We start from the raw sequence: 20,383 nt of genomic DNA on the forward strand, positions 1-20,383 counted from the left end.
AGCCATGGACATACAATGGGGAAATGACAGCCTCTTTAATAGCTGGTGTTGGCAAAACTGGACTGGATCATTGTCTAACCACATACACAAAAGTAAATTCAAAATGGATCATAGACCTGAATGTAAGTCATGAAACCATAAAACTCTAACAAAAAAACATAGCCAAAAATCTCTTGGGACATAAACATGAGCAACTTCTTCATGAACATATCTCCCCAGGCAAGGGAAACAAAAGCAAAAATGAACAAGTGGGACTATATCAAGCTGAAAAACTTCTGTACAGCAAAGGATACTATCAATAGAACAAAAAGGCATCCTACAGTTTGGGAGAATATATTCAGAAATGACAGATCCGACAAAGGGTTTGCATCCAAAATATGTAAAGAGCTCATACACCTCAACAAACAAAAAGCAAATAATCCAATTAAAAAATGGGCAGAGGAGCTGAACTGACAGTTCTCCAAAGAAGAAATTTAGATGGCCAACAGGCACATGAAAAGATGCCCCATGTCGCTAGTCATCAGAGAAATGCAAATTAAAACCACAATGAGATATCACCTCACACCAGTAAGGATTGCCACCATCCAAAAGACAAACAACAACAAATGTTGGCGAGGTTGTGGAGAAAGGGGAACCCTCCTACACTGCTGATGGGAATGTAAATTAGTTCAACCATTGTGGAAAGCAGTATGGAGGTCCCTCAAAAAGCTCAAAGTAGAAATACCATTTGACCCAGGAATTCCATTCCTAGGAATTTACCCTAAGAATCCAGCAGCCCAGTTTGAAAAAGACTGATGCACCCCTATGTTTATCGCAGCACTATTCACAATAACCAAGAAATGGAAGCAACCTAATGTCCATCAGTAGATGAATGGATAAAGAAGATGTGGTACATATACACAATGGAATATTTTTCAGCCATAAGAAGAAAACAAATCCTACCAGTTACAACAGCATAGATGGAGCTGGAGGACATTATGCTCAGTGGAATAATCCAGGCAGAGAAAGACAAGTACCAAATGATTTCACTCATATGTGGAGTATAAGAACAAAGAAAAAACTGAAGGAACTAAACAGCAGCAGACTCACAGAACCCAAGAATGGACTAACAGTTACCAAAGGGAAAGGGACTGTGGAGGATGGGTGTGAAGGGAGGGATAAGGGGAGGGAAAAAGAAAGGGGGCATTAAAATTAGCATGTATAATGTGGGGGGAGGCATGGGGAGGGCTGTGCAACACAGAGAAGACAAGTAGCGATTCTATAGCATCTTACTGTGCTGATGGACAGTGACTGTAATGGGGTTTGTGGGGGGGGCACTTGGTGAAGGGGGGAGTCTAGTAAACATAATGTTCCTTACGTAATTGTAGATGAATGATACCAAAATTTAAAAAAGTAAGTGAAAACAAAAAAAAATATTACAGCCTTATATAAGTAAGACAGGACCAATCACCAGAAGCTCAGACCTCTTAGAACAACATTTGGATTATATCCTTGGTCAAACAAATACAACCAGTTGAGGTGTTAATCAAAGAAGGTGAAAGAAGTCATGTATTTGACTGTATAGTAGCTACAGCTTTATGACTAGTAGTTTTTCTTGCCTGCTGTGGCATAGTTTTTTAAACATTTTTATTCTCTTTTCCTTTCTCTTAGTATTGAGTTCAGGTGAGTGGGTGCTAATTAAAGTTTTCCTCAACATCAGGGTGTGAGTACAGTAAGTACCAGAAGGAATGGAAATCACCTAGAGCTTCTGAACTCAGGGAGGCCCGATGACACAGCTATTGGTTATGACTTCAGCCTGCATTTTTGGGAAAGCAGTGGATGCATCTGTGGTTATAAATGGAATGGTTAAATCATTTTAAAAATGGTAATAAAAGTGAAACTCCATGAATGAGAATAAGATTGTGAATGTGCTGGGGAGGTAATATGTGAAGGTAGTGGGCCACCAGTGTTTATTTTAATTTGTTTACAACCTTATTTACTTGTCTTAACAGCATTACAAGTTCTTTGAGAAAATAACCTCTTTTCCTGCTCCAAAGATCTGATGAGGTTGGCCCAACATATGGGTGTACATATGATACAAATGAGGCCTATCAGACTTTCTCTCCAGGAATCTGAATCTTGAGCTAACATGCAGAGGGAAGGAAACTAGCTGAGGGAGAGCCATCCTGTGGTGCCACTTCAGAATAAACAGACCAGAGGTTTCAAACAAACGTCTGTTTGCAACCAAAAATCTTAGCTGATACAAAAAATTAGAAACAATAATTCAGACTATCTTTCAAGGGTACTGCTGTTGGACTATTCGGCTCCATTCACTGTTTATTTTGCTATGTCTCTGTTCAATTTTAAAACTCTTGGTGAAGAAACCCTGGTTGACCTAAGGTTAGAGTCAGAGTTAGAAAAAGAAGAGAGTGCAATAGGGTCAAGAGAAGGGATGCAGGTTGGATGGGGGTGTGTCAAAGTAAGTGGTAGAAATCCTGGATAAGTAGAAATAAATGACTACGGTTCTGACTCTAAAACCAATAATAACCACTCAGTTTTATAAAAAGATGAAATATCTCTAAATGATATATTCTTATTTTCCATCAGTATTCACAACCATAATCATTCACCTAAAATGTAGGATTTCTTCTATATTATCAAGTGAGTTAATTTTTATCTAGTGCTTAACCCATGACTCAAATGAAGACAAAAAAAATTAAGTATTCTCATCAACTTTTCTCCTGCTCTGATTCTACATATACGCCCATCTCTTACTCAAGTCATTCCTCATAGGTTTTCAGACATCAAAATATAACTTCAGGTTCTAGTTATAATCTGTGAATAAAGAAATTACTAGACAGGGAAAAGATTTTTTACATAATATGCCAGGTTCAGTTAACTTCTTGAACTTCCCTTTCCTTAAAAAAAAATGTATAAAATGAGATACTATCTCTTAAGACTTCAACAAAAAATGAAATGAGCAAAGAGCAGGGTCATTTATTACTTAATATTTACCATGTCAATATTATTCACCTCAATGTTTTAAAAATTAAGTCTAGACTGATATCCCCATCTGAAATATGAATTTTTATTGTCCTTTGGTATTAAAATTAAACTTCTCATTTTCCCTGAAACTTGGCTCCCCTTAATTAGTTCTATTTCTGCCAGTGACATCATCTTACCACTTAATTGTTCCACAAAGATTTATTAGGTGACTTGGCTATTCAAGATACTTTCTAGGAACAAGGGACTGAAGGATAAATAAAAAACAACTTTTCCTTTGTGGAGCCCCCATTCAGACACATTAAGCAAGCAAAAAATGATAAATATGGCAACTGTCACAGATGGGCCAAAATACTGTCATACAGCACAACAGAGGGAGAGGATTAAGACTGTAGAGGAAGATGGACTATCAGACAGAGCTTCATAGAAGAGCTAACATTTACCTTAGCAAAACCTTGATGGGTGATTAATTCAATAGAAGGGTAGAAAGTTTGCTTTAGAAATGACAGTAACAGTGATAAGCAATAGCACAGTGGTTTGAAAAATATATAGCATACTTAAGAAAGATTCTTTTGGGAGCCAAGATGGTGGTGTGAGTAGGACAGTGGGAATATCCTCCCAAAACCACATATATTTTTGAAAATACAACAAATACAACTCTTCCTAAAGGAGAGACCAGAAGACACAGGACAATAGCCAGACTACATCCACACCTGTGAGAACCCAGCACCTCGTGAAGGGGGTAAGACACAAGCTGCGGCCCTGCAGGACCCGAGCGCCCCTCACCCCAGCTCCCAGCGGGAGGAGAGGAGTCGGGCCAGGGAAGGAGAGGGAGCCCAGGAATGCTAAACACCGAGCCCTAGCCATCCACACCAGAGCGCAGACACAGTGCGTGCGTGGGGTGCTGGAAACTAGGGAAACAGGACAGTAAGAGCTGTGAGTGGGTCCCCACAGCTAGCGCCCCAGGGACAAAGAAAAGCAAGTGCTTTTTGAAAGTCGTAAAGGGACAGGGACCCCACAGCTGGACGGAAGCGTCCCAGGACACTGAGCCAAGCAACTGGGAATCCCGGGGAACTTCAGGTGTCCTAACCCCTTGGGCAGCAGCTTTGAGACCTCTCACAGCGATAAACAGCCCCCCATCCCTTCCCCCTCCGGCACAGGCCCACCATAGCAGAGCAGAAGCCTGAGGCTGGCCACACCCACAGCAAGGGAGCTTCCTCCATAGCAGCCGGGCAAGAAACAGAGACCCAGTCTACGTGCAACTGCCCAATACAAGCTGCTAGGGGTCACTGTTGTCCCAGTAAAGAAAGGCCAGGAGCAAGTGGAAAGGGTCTTGGTTCTGGCAGCTGACAGATGAGTCAATAGCATACCACTGCATCTATCAACATGAAAAGGCAAAAAAATTTGATCCAGACCAGGCTAACCCAGACATCTTTGACATCCTCTCCTGAGAAGAAATCTGGGGAGACAGATTTAACCAATCTCCCTGAAAAAGATTTCAAAACAAAAGTCACAACTATGCTGATGGACTTGCAGAGAAATATGCAAGAACTAAGGAGGGAAAATACAGAAATAAAACAGTCTCTGGAAGGACTACAAAGCAGAATGGACGAGATGCAAGAGACCATTAATGGACTAGAAAGCAGAGAACAGGAACGCAGAGAAACTGACACAGAGAGAGATAAAAGGATCTTCAGGAATAAAAGAACATTAAGAGAACTGTGTGACCAATCAAAACAGAACAATATTCGCATCATACGAGTAAGAGAAGAAGAAGAGAGAGAAAAAGGGATAGAAAGTGCCTTTGAAGAAATAATTGCTGAAAACATCCCCAAACTAGGGGAGGAAATGGCCTCTCAGACCACAGAAGCACACAGAACTCCCATGACAAGGGACACAAGGAGGACAACACCAAGACACATAATAATTAAAATGGCAAAGATCAAAGACAAGAACAGAGTATAAAAGGCAGTCAGAGAGAAAAAAAAGGTCACCGACAAAGGAAAACCCATCAGGCTATCATCAGACTTCTCAACAGAAACCTTACAGGCCAGAAGAGAATGGCAGGATATATTTAATGCAATGAAACAGAAGAGCCTTGAACCAAGAATACTGTATCCAGCACAATTATCATTTAAATATGAAGGAGGGATTAAACAATTCCCAGACAAGCAAAAGTTGAGGGAATTTGCCTCCCACAAACCACCTCTATAGGTTATCTTAGAGGGACTGCTCTAGTTGGGAACACTCCTAAAAAGAGCACAGAACAAAACACCCAACATATGAAGAATGGAGGAGGAGGAATCAGAAGGGAGAGAAATAAAGAATTATCAGACAGTATTTATAATAGCTCAATAAGTGAGTTAAGTTAGACAGTAAGATAGTAAAGAAGCTAACCTTGAACCTTTGGTAACCACAAACGTAAACCCTGCAATGGCAATAAGTACACATATTTCAATAATCACCCTAAATGTAAATGGACTGAATGCACCAATCAAAAGACACAGAGTAATAGAATGGATAAAAAAGCAAGACCCATCTATATGCTGCTTACAAGAGACTCACCTGAAACCCAAAGACATGTACAGACTAAAAGTCAAGGGATGGAAAAAGATATTTCATGCAAACAACAGGGAGAAAAAAGCAGGTGTTGCAATACTAGTACCAGACAAAATAGACTTTCAAACAAAGAAAGTAACAAGAGATAAAGAAAGACATTACATAATGATAAAGGGCTCAGTCCAACAAGAGGATATAACCATTATGAATATATATGCACCCAATACAGGAACACCAACAATGTGAAACAAATACTAACAGAATTAAAGAGGGAAATAGAAGGCAATGCATTCATTTTGGGAGACTTCAACACATCATTCACTCCAAAGGACAGATCCACAAGACAGAAAATAAGTAAGGACACAGAGGCACTGGACAACACAGTAGAACAGACGGACCTAATAAACATCTATAGAACCCTACATCCAAAAGCAACAGGATACACATTCTTCTCAAGTGCACATGGAACATTCTCCAGAACAGACGAGATATTAGGCCACAAAAAGAGCCTCACTAAATTCCAAAAGATTGAAATCCTACCAACCAACTTTTCAGACCACAAAGGTATAAAACTAGAAATAAATTGTACAAAGAAAGCAAAAAGGCTCACAAACACATGGAGGCTTACCAACATGCTCCTAAATAATCAATGGATCAATGACCAAATTAAAATGGAGATCCAGCAATATATGGAAACAAATGACAACAACAACACTTAGCCGCAACTACTGTGGGACGCAGCGAAAGCAGTCTTAAGAGGAAAGTGTATAGCAATCCAGGCATATTTAAAGAAGGAAGAACAATCCCAAATGAAGAGTCTAACATCACAATTATCAAAACTGGAAAAAGAAGAACAAATGAGGCCTAAGGTCAGCAGAAGGAGGGACATAATAAAGATCAGAGAAGAAATAAATAAAATTGAGAAGAATAAAACAATAGAAAAAAATCAATGAAACCATGAGCTGGTTCTTCGAGAGAATAAACAAAATAGATAAGCCTCTAGCCAAACTTATTAAGAGAAAAAGAGAGTCAACACACATCAACAGAATCAGAAACGAGAAAGGAAAAATCATGACAGACCCCACAGAAATACAAAGAATTATTAGAGACTATTATGGTAACCTACATGCTAACAAGCTGGAAAACCTAGGAGAAATGGACAACATCCTAGAAAAATACAACCTTCCAAGACTGACCCAGAAAGAAACAGAAAATCTAAACAGACCAATTACCAGCAACAAAATTGAAGTGGTAATCAAAAAACTACCCAAGAACAAAACCACCGAGGCAGATGGATTCACCTCGGAATTTTATCAGACATACGGAGAAGACATAATAACCATTCCCCTTAAAGTTTTCCAAAGAATAGAAGAGGAGGGAATACTCCCAAACTCATTCTATGAAGCCAACATCACCCTAATACCAAAACCAGGCAAAGATCCCACCAAAAAAGAAAACTACAGACCAATATCCCTGATGAATGAAGATGCAAAAATACTCAAAAAAATATTAGCAAACCAAATTCAAAAATACATCAAAAGAGTCATACACCATGACCAAGTGGGATTCATCGCAGGGATGCAAGAATGGTACAACATTTGAAAATCCATCAACATCATCCACCACATCAACAAAAAGGACAAAACCCACATGATCATCTCCATAGATGCTGAAAAAGCATTTGACAAAATTTAACATCCATTCATGATAAAAACTCTCAACAAAATGGGTATAGAGGGCAAGTACCTCAACATAATAAAGGCCATATATGATAAACCCACAGCCAACATCATACTGAACAGAGAGAAGCTGAAAGCTTTTCCTCTGAGATCGGGAACAAGACAGGGATGCCCACTATCCCCACTGTTATTCAACATAATACTGGAGGTCCTGGCCATGGCAATTAGACAAAACAAAGAAATACAAGGAATCCAGATTGGTAAAGAAGAAGTTAAACTGTCACTTTTTGCAGATGACATGATATTGTACATAAAATACCGTAAAGACTCCACTCCAAAACTACTAGAACTGATATCGGAATTCAGCAAAGTTGCAGGATACAAAATTAACACAGAGAAATCTGTGGCTTTCCTATACACTAACAATGAACTAATAGAAAGAGAAATCAGGAAAACAATTCCATTCACAATAGCATCAAAAAGAATAAAATACCTAGGAATAAACCTAACCAAGGAAGTAAAAGGCCTATACTATGAAAACTATAAGACACTCTTAAGAGAAATGAAAGAGGTCACTAACAATGGAAACTCATCCCATGCTCCTGGCTAAGAAGAACTAATATTGTCAAAATGGCCATCTTGCCCAAAACAATATACAGATTCGATGCAATCCCTATCAAATTACCAACAGCATTCTTCAATGAACTGGAACAAAGAGTTCAAAAATTCATATGGAAACACCGAAGACCCCGAATAGCTAAAGCAATCCTGAGAAGGAAAAATAAAGTGGGGGGATCTCATTCCCCAACTTCAAGCTCTACTACAAAGCCACAGTAATCAAGACAATTTGGTAGTGGCGCAAGAACAGAGCCACAGACCAATGGAACAGAATAGAGACTCCAAACATTAACCCAAACATATATGGTCAATTAATATTCGATAAAGGAGCCATGGACACACAATGGGGAAATGACAGTCTCTTCAACAGATGGTGCTGGCAAAACTGGACAGCTACATATAAGAGAATGAAACTGGATCACTGTCTAACCCCATAAGCAAAAGTAAATTCGAAATGGATCAAAGACTTGAACGTAAGTCATGAAACCATAAAACTCTTAGAAAAAAACATAGTCAAAAATCTCTTAGACATAAACATGAGTGACCCCTTCTTGAACACATCTCCCCGGGCAAGGGAAACAAGCAAAAATGAACAAGTGGGACTACATCAAGCTGAAAAGCTTTTGTATAGCAAAGGACACCATCAATAGAACAAAAACGTATCCTACAGTATGGGAGAATATATTCATAAATGACAGATCTGATAAAGGGTTGATGTCCAAAATATATTAAGAGCTCATGCACCTCAACAAACAAAAAGCAAATAATCCAATTAAGAAATGGGCAGAGGAGCTGAATAGACAGTTCTCTAAAGAAGAAATACAGATGGCTAACAGACACATGAAAAGATACTCCACATCGCTTGTCATCAGAGAAACGCAAATTAAAACCACAATGAGATATCACCTCACACCAGTAGGAATCACCATCATTCAAAAGACAAACAACAACAAATGTTGGCAAGGTTGTGGAGAAAGGGGAACCCTCCTACACTGCTGGTGGGAATGTAAATTAGTTCAAGCATTGTGGAAAGCAGTATGGACGTTCCTCAAAATGCTCAAAATAGAAATACCATTTGACCCAGGAATTCCACTTCTAGGAATTTGCCCTATGAATGCAGCACTCCAGTTTGAAAAAGACAGATGCACCCCTGTGTTTATCGCTGCACTATTTACAATAGCTGAGATATGGACACAACCTAAATGTCCATTAGTAGATGAATGGATCAAGAAGATGTGGTACATATACACAATGGAATATTACTCAGCCATAAGAAATAAACAGATCCTACCATTTGCAACAACATGGATGGAGCTAGAGGGTACTATGCTCAGTGAAATAAGCCAGGTGGAGAAAGACAAGTACCAAATGATTTCACTCATATGTGGAGTATAAGAACAAAAGAAAACTGAAGGAACAAAACAGCAGCAGAATCACAGAACCCAAGAATCGACTAACAGTTACCAAAGGGAAAGGGACTGGGGAGGATGGGTGGGAAGGGAGGGATAAGGGCGGGGAAAAAGAAAGAGGGCATTACGATTAGCATGTATAGTGTGGGGGGAGGGCACACAGAGGGCTGTGCAACACAGAGAAGACAAGTAGTGATTTTACAGCATCTCACTACGCAGATGGACAGGGACTGTGAAGGGGTATGTGGGGGGGACTTGGTGAAGGGAGGAGCCTAGTAAACAATGTCCTTCATGTCATTGTAGATTAATGAAACCAAAATTAAAAAATAAATAATTATTTTAAAAAAATAATAAATAGTTGTAGAGAACTCATGTGCATTCACTATAAATTTTCTATCATGTATTATTTAATCTCAAGCTAGGAGAGAGAATGGATGTCTATTTTATATGATGCCATAACGTACATTAGTGAGTTCAACCCACTTAATCTTAAAATAACAGTATCACGTGAAAAAATAAAAAAAGAAACATTCTTTTATTATTTGAGCAAGACAGTGGCCATGAAGTGGTATAGGATGAGTTTGGAAAAGCTGCAAGCAAGGTGGTGAAAATCCTTGGAGCCCAGGCAGAGTTCTCCCATATTCAATGCACCATCACCAGTTCAAGCAGAAGCAGATTTCTGTAACTATGTACAGTAGTTACTATCCATCTAATGGTTTAAGTTTAAGACCTTTAAGTCGTGAACATCTGGTCACCAAGTTCCATATAATTTTCTAAAATATCTCTTGTATTATATTTTGTCTAATTTCCATTATCACAATTTTTTTTCACCACCTAAATAATCTCTGGGTTCCCTTTCTTCTTCTAATTCAATTTATCTACTAAAAAGCCACCAGAATTACCTCCCTAAAATACTACTTTCATCATATTATTCCATTTCTCAAAACCATACTTCTAGCTGTAGAACAAAGTCTGAACACCAAACCAACATTGATAGTCACTGAGCAATGCCCCCACTCTACCTAGCCAGTTAGCTCATCTTCAACACAAAACCTTTTATCAGCCGAGCTGGCAGCACAGGACCAGCAAGTTTTAAAGTTAAAGACAACCTGTTAGATCTGCTAGTCAAAATCTTTTATTTTTATGTGATAGTTCTCTTTCCAATAAGCTTACATCATGTTCCCTATCTTAAAAGTCCTATCTTCCAAGTAAAGTGCTATGATTATTTAAGGTATTCAATAAAACCTTATAACCAGAACTAAAGGTAGCATATTAATACCTTATATTTGTTAACTGAAAAAATCCTTTTATATTCATAAACAAATATTATATAAGTAAACCTTTTTTTTCAATAGAATTAGTTTAATAAATGCTGTAAAGAATAAATTACCTAAAATCTTTCATTCTTCCCCTTACCTGTTAGCATAGTACCACTATGGCAAGTGAGTATGACCTCTTTTTACATACCTTTCCTTGTTCTGTATGTCTTTCAGTAAATGAATTTATCTCAGAACACCACTGAGATATAATGTCAAATGCTGGAACTGGCCAATACAGACAGGAGGCACTAATGAATGGATGTTCTGTTTGGTAAAATGCTGGCAGAAGTCCGAGGCAACTGGAAAGAACTGAAAATTCTTCTTCTTCCTTTCAGACATGAAATAGAAAATTCTTAAGATATTTCATCATGAACATTTCCCATGGTTATGTATTTTAAATGCCATCCTCATCACTTACTTTTGAACAGTAAAAGAAAACTTTAACCAGGTCAACTGAAATCAGTGAAGGAAGTAGGAGAAGGAAAGAACAAAGAGGTTCAAAGCTTTTATATCCAAATATCCCCATGTTTCTTCTTGCAATTTAGCTCCTAAGTGCCACAGCATCTGCTTCTTTTATGTATTTGTTTTTTACATGGTGTTGTCATATATCTGTTGAATACAGTCTCTAGAACCTAGGTATTCTATGAAAGCAAATGTTAATCAGGACAAAGGGAAAGTGCCTTTGGTTAAAAAACATAGACTATCAGTATGGATGAAGAAGAAGAATAGTAAAAATATGGACTTCAAAAGAGGCAGTGCTAAATAATTTGCCTGTACCCTGAATGAGTGTGAAACAAAGTCAGTTTTAAAGACGGGGTAGAGTTTTTTAAAACTTGAGATGATCTAAGTGCCAATCTAAAGCTCTACTCAGTAATAACAGAACCAGAGAAATCAGTGAGCCAAGGACTCAAACTTAAATCAAAGTTGATTTTTAAAGGAGTTTGTTCTTATACACATCAAAATATAGTCCCCAATCCCTGTTTACCTGAAAACCATTGAGGAGGCTACTATGTCTACTTTCCCTTGTCCACTGGATCTGTTCCTATCATCCTTCAAACTCCAGCTCCCCAGGAAAGCCTTCCCTGACCCCAGTTAATTAGACTTCAGATTATTGGCTCCATTCAGATAAAATTAATCCTTCTATACCTTGTAAACACTATGTTCTCACTTTAATGTTTTCTATTAATTACTTTAAAATAAATTAGCCCTTCCTATAAGACTGTGGGAGTGGTCCCTGGAGGAGGGATATCTGTTTGCAAAACTCAATTACACAGATTAAGTACAAAATTCTGAGATATGATACAAAGAAGAAACAATAATGAAGAAGAGAAATGATATGTAGTCTAAAATGTTAATCTTTATAATGTCTAGAAATGAGGCCCAAATCCTCCATTTATATAACTATGTAAAGGAGGCATCTAAAACCCTTTACTGAAGTTTAATTTACATACCAGAAAATTCACTCACTTTAAAAGGTGTAGGTTGATGAATTTTGGCAAATATATATAGTCATACAACCACTGCTACAATAAAATCTTAGAACAGTTCCATCCCTCTCAAAATTCCCTTGTACCCCTGTGGAATCAATTATACCCCCTATTCCTGGTCCCAAGCAACCACTGATCTGCTTTCTGCTATTACAGAGGTTTTTAAAAATTTCATATAAATGGAATCATACAGTATGTAGTCTTTTGTGCCTGGCCTTTCTCAGTGTAGTATTTTGAGATTCATTCATATTATTGTATATATCAACAGTCTATTATTTTAATTGTTCAGAAATATTCCATGTGTGGATATACTATACTCTGCTCATGCATTCACTTGTTAATGGGTTTTTTCCAATTTTTGACTACTACAAATCAGTCTGTTTTGAACATTCATTTAAAAGTCTTTAGGTGACATATGTTTTTGCTTCGCTGGCAGATACCTAGGAGTAGAATTGTTGGGTTATACAGTAAGTGTATGCTTAACTTTTTAAAAATACATTTTTAAGAAACTGCTAAGCTTTTTTCAAATTTGACTATATCATTTTTCATTCCCACCAGCAGCAAATGAGAGTTTCAGGTACTCCAAAACCTCACAAACACTTATGACATTTATTTGTGCTCCTCTAACCAACAATGATGTTGAGCACCTTTTCATATACTTACTTGTTTGTTACTCAAATATATTATTAAGAGAAGTTAAAAATTTTCCCACTTTTTTTCTTTCTTATTAAAAATGAGTTATAAGAGTTCTTGACATATTCTGGACACAAGTCCTTCCTCATGTATATATTTTTAAAATTGATATACAATTCATATTTAATAAAATTCACCCTTTTGAAGTGTACACCTTACAGGGTTTTGGTATAGTCACAAAACTGTGTAACTGCCACCCATTACCTATTACTCCAGAATATTTTCATCACCCTATTATAAATGGAATTATTTTAATTTCATTTTGAAATTGCTCATTGACCATATAAATACAATAGTTTTGCACATTTACATGTAGCCTACAAGCCTGATCTCATTTATTCATTCTAATAGTTTTTTTTAAGACTCCTTATAATTTTCCACATACAAGATCATCTAATTTGCAAACAGATTTTTTTACTTCGTCCTTTCCAATACAGAGGTTTTTCTTTCTCTCGCCTAACTGTTCTTTGTACGACCTCCAATATAATGTTGAAAAGGTGAAGAAGACAGCCACCCTGTCGTGTCCCTGATCTTAGCGCACACTGCCTTTCACGTTAAGTATGACGCTAGCTGTGGGTTTTTCATAGATGCTCTTTGCCAGGTTGAAGAAACCCCTTGTTTTTTTAAGCGTTTTTACCAGGAAAGGATGTTGGATTTTGTCAAATGCTTTGATGATTAAGATGATATGCTTTTAAAAAAAATGTTAATATGGTGAATTAAATTTCTTTGGTGTTGAACAAACCGTGCATTCCTAGGATAAACCTATTTGGTTGTGATGTATTATTTTTTCTTTGCTAATATTTTGTTAAGACTTTTGCTTCTCTATGTTCATGAAAGACACGGCTTTGCAGTTTTCTTAAGATGCCTGGTTTAGGTGTCAGTGTAAAACTGGCTTCATGGGTTTGGAGTGTTGCTCTTCCTCTGTTTTCTGAAAGTTTGTATAGTGTTACTACAATTTCTTCCTTAAATGTTTCATAGAATTCGCCATGGTGTAGTTTGTTAGTATAAAGCTATTGACTTTTCTTTTCTAAAGAAGTTTTATAATTATATCAATTCTCTTACTTGGTATAGATCTATTCAAGAATTTCTATTTCTTATTGAGTCAGTTCGGATAATTTGCCCATTTCATTTATGTTATCAAATTTGTTGGCAAATGTTATCCATGATATTCTCTATGGTTCTGTAGGGATATTTCCTCCCTCATTGCTGGTATTGGTAACTTGCACCATCTCTTTTCTTATCAATCTAGTAAAGAGCCTGGTTACTGGTTAAAAACCTATGTGTGTTTTTTCAGATCTAACTGAAGGTTTTACTTTGCACGCCTCATGGACGAAAACTGCCTTCCCTATACCAGACTTGGTGCACAAACAATGCACTGCAGTCTCTGACGGCACTTGTAGTCAAGACTTCAGGTGCCCCCTGGCCCATGATGCTCTTTAACTAGGCTCTTCCTAGTCATGCTGTCTTTATTTCCTAGGCCTCTTTACCTGAGGCCCTGGGCAGAGTTCTCTTGGACACCTCTGCCCAGGCCCCGTTATGGAGGAAACAATGGGAAACCTTGAAGAGTTTTTTCCCTACCCTGACTCAGTACCCAGTGCTTTTCTACTCCTACCCTTTCCCCCTCATCCCCTCTCCACCTCAAGAGTCCATAAAACTGCCAGAGCCTTTTATTTGGAGTTCCCTCGATAGATCCCCATGTCTGTACTGATCCACCCGATCGTCAGCAAGTGTACCATTTCATCCACAAGGGCAAATGGTGTAGGGGGAGCTGGTGTTTCCTCTGGTTTTAGCCTCTTGATAATACCACCACAGCAAGTGATTAAAGGACCTGTTCTGTTAAATTTTTTACTTGTTCCTTCAATTAGCTACTCTGACACCTAGCAGCTCTGTTCTTTTATCTCTCCCAGCTGAGAGCTGAGCTCCTGACATTTAGGTTTCTCCATTTTACTAATCTTTGCAAAGAACCAGATTTTGGACTCACTGATTTTCTCCGCTATTTCTCCATTACTATTTTATTGGTTTCTGTTCTGATTTTTATAATTTTCTTTCTTTTATTTGCTTTGAATTTAATTTGCTCTACTTCCAGCTTCATAACATAGAAATCAGATAAATGATTTTAGACTCTTCTTCTTTTTAAATATAAGTATTTTAAAGCTTTATCTATCCAAGAACTTTAGCAGCATCCCACAATATTACTGTTGCATTTTCATTTTCTAATTTCCATATGATTTCTGCTTTGATATATGTTATCTAGAAGTGTGTTGCTTAATTCCCACACATTTGGGGGTTTCCATATTTATTTCTGTTACTGATTTCTAATTTAATTCCATATGGTCAGAAAATATGTTGTATGATTTCAATTATTTTAAATGTATTGATACTTGCTTATGGGTTGGCATATGGTATATTCTGGTGAATGTTGCAAATGCACTTGTAAAAAATATGCATTGTGCTATTTGGTGAAGTAGTCTATGTAAGTCAATTATATGACATTCACTTGAGAGTATTGTTCAGGTCTCATTTATCTAGTTGATTTTCTGTGTACCTGTTATTGACTACTAAGAAAGAACATTGAAAGCTCCAGCTATAATTGTGGATTTGTCTATTCCTTTAATTCTGTCAATTTCTGCTTTATGTAATTTAGGGTTTTGTTGTTTTGTGTATATATTATTCACAATTGTTATATCTTCCTGCTCTATTGAGAGAGGACATTTATTTTCTAATGTAAGGCAAAAAACTTGAGAGAATGGGAACTAATGGTAGAAAAGTGACATTTTTTCATCTTTATGATAGTAAATCTAACAACAGATAAAAATTAACAAAGATGTAAATACAATTTTCTTCCTGGTATTCATAGGGTAGTTCAGTATTACATGGCAACTCTTATGAAGCAGATGTTGAGTCCAAATGTAAGTCACCAAAATGAAAAAAAAAAAAACTAACCGAGGAAAATCTGTGAAAGAAGAACAAAAATTAAAGAAAAGTTTCTTATTTCTCCTTATCATCTGACTTAGACAAAACAGACAAGAGTGACAGATTATTCTAAACAAAGAAAAACTCATGAGATACTTTTTTTTAAGATCTGATAAATAATTTTTCTAATTGTTTTCATTTTCTAATTATTTTCAAAAGAAGCATTATGTAACAAGGAGGTCATAGTAAAGAAAATAAAATGGTTCCTAAACATGCACAATTAGGAGAAATGCAAATTAAAACTACATTGAGATATATTTTACCTAGACAACGATCTAGAGGCAAAAATCAAATAGCTTGATAACACACTAAGTAGACACAAGTATAGGGCAACTATCATCTATTACTGGTGTTAATGTAATTGGTACAATTTCAGTGAAGGGCAGTTTGGTAATAAGCATCAAAACTACAAATGTATTTAAAGTGCAGATACAGTAAATCACTTCTAAGAATTTATCTTACAAATACAACCAAAACCATACAAAATACCTTCTAGTATTATTATTCATTGTGGTACTGTTTATAGATAACAAATGTAGAAATAACCCAAATATTGATTAATAGGGCACTGATTAAATACATCCTGATACATACTCTGAATTTATAAAACAAAATGTGAAGGTCTTCATGTATGAATGTGAAATGATCTCTAAGATATACTCCTAAGTGAAAAAAAAAATGCAATTTGTAGAACAATGTATATATAAAACACTCAAAGAAAAAAATACACTCCTGAACATACTTTTTTTGGTATACACATAAAATGTCTCTGGAAGAATACAGACAAAACTGACAGCACCAACAACTGAGTGGCTAGAAAAAGGGGTAGAAACAAATTTCTTCACAGAGCTGTTTTAGCACTTTTTGAATTCTGAAAAATGTGACTACATGACCAGTTCAAAAAATTAACACCTTTTTATCTTCTCTGTAATCTTAACTACTGAAGTAACATACTTCCACTATTTAAAATTTATGAAGTATGAAAAGATCGTTTAAAAAAAGGTCTCTTCATAATTCCTGTTCCCCTTCTATCCAAATCTCAAACTCACCACCTCAACTCGTAGGTAAGAACTGACCAGAGTATCTTATATACAACTGACCCTTGAACAACATGAGAATTAGAGGCACCAAACACCTACACAGTCAAAAATCCACATGTAACTTTGACTCCACCAAAACTCAACTATTAATATCCTGCTGACCAGAAGCCTTACCAATAATAAAAAGTCAATTAACACATATTTTATATATGTTCTTATATACTCTGTTCTTACAACAAAGTAAGCTAGAGAAATGTTTTTCAAATTGTTGCAGAAAATTTTTCCAGTATTTGAATTGAAAGAAATCCCCAAATAAGTGGACCTGTGAAATTCTAAACTGTGTTGCTCACAGGTCCACTATATATACAAGCAAACACGAATACCATTACTTCCCCCATCTGCATTTAATACAAGTACACCATGCCTTTGATTACTTAATATATTTTGATATTTTTTTCCATGTTAGCATATAGGAAACTTTCTATTATTTTCTTTTCTGAAGATTATTGCATTGTATGCATAAACCACAGTTTATTTAACCAGTTTCCCATTGATGGACACTTGAGGTGTTTTTAGTTTTTTATAATTCCAGTATGCTATTCAGCTATCAATAAATCAATCACAATATTATCACATAAGAAATGTTTATAGGTGGAGTACAGTTATATGAATATCAAAGAGAGTATAATATGTGATATTACAGTGGTTTTTATAGACTTAATACTAGAAGAAAATCACCTGTACCCCACAAAAAAATGTTTCATGTAGCAAGCAATAGTAAAGCTCAGATGTTAATAGTGCATATTTGGCATCCAGATTAAATGTGCTCAAATCCTAGCTGCTTTATATACTAGCTGTGCATCTTGGGCAAGTTATTAATCTCTCTGTGCCTGTTTACTTGTCTGTAAAGTGAAGATTTTAACAGCTACCTCATAGTTGTTGTGAAGCTTAAAAGAATTTTAAATGCAAAGCACTTAAAACAGTGGTTAGCATGTAGCTAGTGTATAATTAATGCTAGCTCTCATTATATATTTATAGGGAAACTATTTTTGACATATAGGAAAGAAAAAATAATTAAAGGAGTTATATTAGAGTAGTGGTTTACAACTTCAGGGGAGAGTGGATAATCACGATTCCCTATAAGAATCTGAAAACTATTTTCTTCCAAAAAAATATATACACATTTTTAAATAATGCAATAGAATTAAAAAATTACCTGAAGTCCCTCTGTTAAGAATTCCAGAGTTAGAGGACAAATAAGAGAGGATGCACTTAAGTAGGAGAAAAGATGGGAGAACTGGATAGGTTACCCCATTTAGCCCTAATATGCTAGTAGAAACAGTGTTGGACTAAGACTTGTAACTAAGTTAGGAAGGTCTAATATATTACTGTGGAGAGCAGGCTTGCGGTGTCACACATGTACCAGGGACGATTCTCAGTGACTTCCCATCCTTAACAAAATGTCTGATTAAAAAATGTATTGTGAAACTCAATCCTGGCTATCTTCTGGCTTAAGTTCATTTAAGAAACAAACACTGGATTTATTTTTATTAGCAAAGTGGCTAAATGTAGAAGGTTAATGTTCAAAAATTCCAACTTGGATTTCTACATTTTATCTATACATTAGAAATATAATTTCTAAGTGGTTTTTATTTATAATAAAAAGACATGCACAGGAGACTTCAGAAGCATTCTCTTTGGCATGGGGCACAAAAAAGGTTGCTGCCTATCCTACTGCTCAAGACAGCGCTGGACGCGCATCAAGGCAGCAACAGAGAGGCAAAGATCTGAAAGGAAGGGGCAATGTTGTCATTATTTTCAGATGGTGTGATCATAATGACACAGAAGACCTAAAAACAATCAACAGGCAAACTATTAGCACTGATAAGGGAGTTCAGCAAGTGGTGAATCACAGGAACACACAAACATAGTAATATTCTAAACCAGGAAGAAGTAATCTGAGAATATTACAGAAAATAAGATACCATTTAAATAGTAACTAAAACCATAAAGCCTCTAGGATTAGCTTTATAAAGAATGTTCCAGATGTTAAGATGACAATTTAAAAATTCTATGTAAGTATTAAAAAAGACATGAATAAAGGCACACACAGTATACTATGTTCAATACCTTAACACCATATATTCTAACCAACTATCATCTAACATCTTTTGGAAGAATTTTGGAGGAAAATTTACAAATTGATTATAAAATTTATATATGAGAATAAGGATCCATATACAGCTAACCAGAAAATATACTCTGCATGAAAGTGACATAAAGAGAAATGTCAAATCCACAAAAGTTAGTGTAATATTACATCCATCTATACCACACAATGATTAATAAAAAGAAACAGCTGTGAATAAAGTGTAAGAGCAAAAAAATATGTATCTATATATTTATATACATTACACATTTTATATTATGTATCTATTTTTATATATTACATACATATGTGAAAATAAAAAAGATTACACAGATGACAGAAATCTAAACAGAAACAGAGCAAACATCTACCTATAGCTGTAATCTTATTTTTCTCATTTCCATTGAATACATCCACTTAAATGGTCCAACCAACCCCTCAACTTGAATAAATGCAAAATATTTTCAGGCCCCCACAAATCTGCTCCATATTTCCTCCTCCTGTTAACTGTCCCACTCCAGGCTGAAAACCCAAGTACAGCATGATACACATCAAAATACCTGCATCATTCACCTCACTTCATCTCATCACATAGGCATTTTACCATCTCACATCATCACAAGAAGGGTGAATACAGTGCAATAAGGTATTTTCAGAGACCACATACACATAACTCTTATGGTATATTGTTATAACTGCTGTACTTCATTATTAGTTATTGTTATTAATCTCTTACTGTGCCTAATTTATAAAAAATCTATCATAGATATGCATGTATTGGAAAAAACATAGCATATATAGGGGTTTGATACTATCCACAGTTTCAGGCATCCATTGAGGGTCTTGGAATGTATCCCCTGTGGATAAGGGAGAACTACTGTATGCCAAAAGGAAAAACACTTATAACCTGAAATTTAAAAATAAATAACTATGGAAGAAAATATCTAATGAATGAATATTTGAATTTGTTCAATATCTTATAATTCTAAATAGAATGTTTTGGAGACAAATGTACAAATGATAAAAAACGAAGACTCCAAACTATTTAATGCAATGGTTAATTACTTTAGGAGCAATTCACTACTTAATTCTGATATATTGCAGGCTTCAAAGACCCATAAATATGATAAATTTCTTAATTCCCACATCAAGTTACCTGGAAACAAATGGCATATAAAGTCAGGATCATAGTCCTATAAGCACAGTTTGGTTTATTTACCTTTGGTTTCCTATCCTGTCACTTTCTTGCCTACTGACATTGACCCACAGTTTTATGAAATAGATTAAAACTAGTTCATTTATCCAAGTTTTAATATAACTGGCTAAAAATTGAACATTTTGCTATTCTAAAATTACATAAATGTCATCATACCTTCAAAAACCAGCTTTCTGACCAACATAATTTTTAAAAGGATTAAAAAATAGATGATGATTAGTGGTAAGTAAAAATAGCAATACAATAAGAATAAATAAAT

The 20,383-nt window shown here is 35.9% G+C and overlaps 1 protein-coding gene across 1 annotated transcript in view; it reads right to left on the reverse strand.

Moving 5' to 3' along the window:
- UBR3 (ubiquitin protein ligase E3 component n-recognin 3) overlaps positions 1 to 20,383 on the reverse strand; it is a 336,759-nt gene that overhangs the window by 9,792 nt on the left and 306,584 nt on the right. Inside the window, exon 36 of the mRNA XM_073218714.1 lies at positions 10,715 to 10,894. Coding sequence (XP_073074815.1) covers positions 10,715 to 10,894 — 180 coding nt within the window. The remainder of the gene's footprint in view (positions 1 to 10,714; positions 10,895 to 20,383) is intronic.

Source organism: Manis javanica, chromosome 12 (genome assembly GCF_040802235.1).
Source record: "Manis javanica isolate MJ-LG chromosome 12, MJ_LKY, whole genome shotgun sequence".
Taxonomy (NCBI): Eukaryota; Metazoa; Chordata; class Mammalia; order Pholidota; family Manidae; genus Manis; species Manis javanica.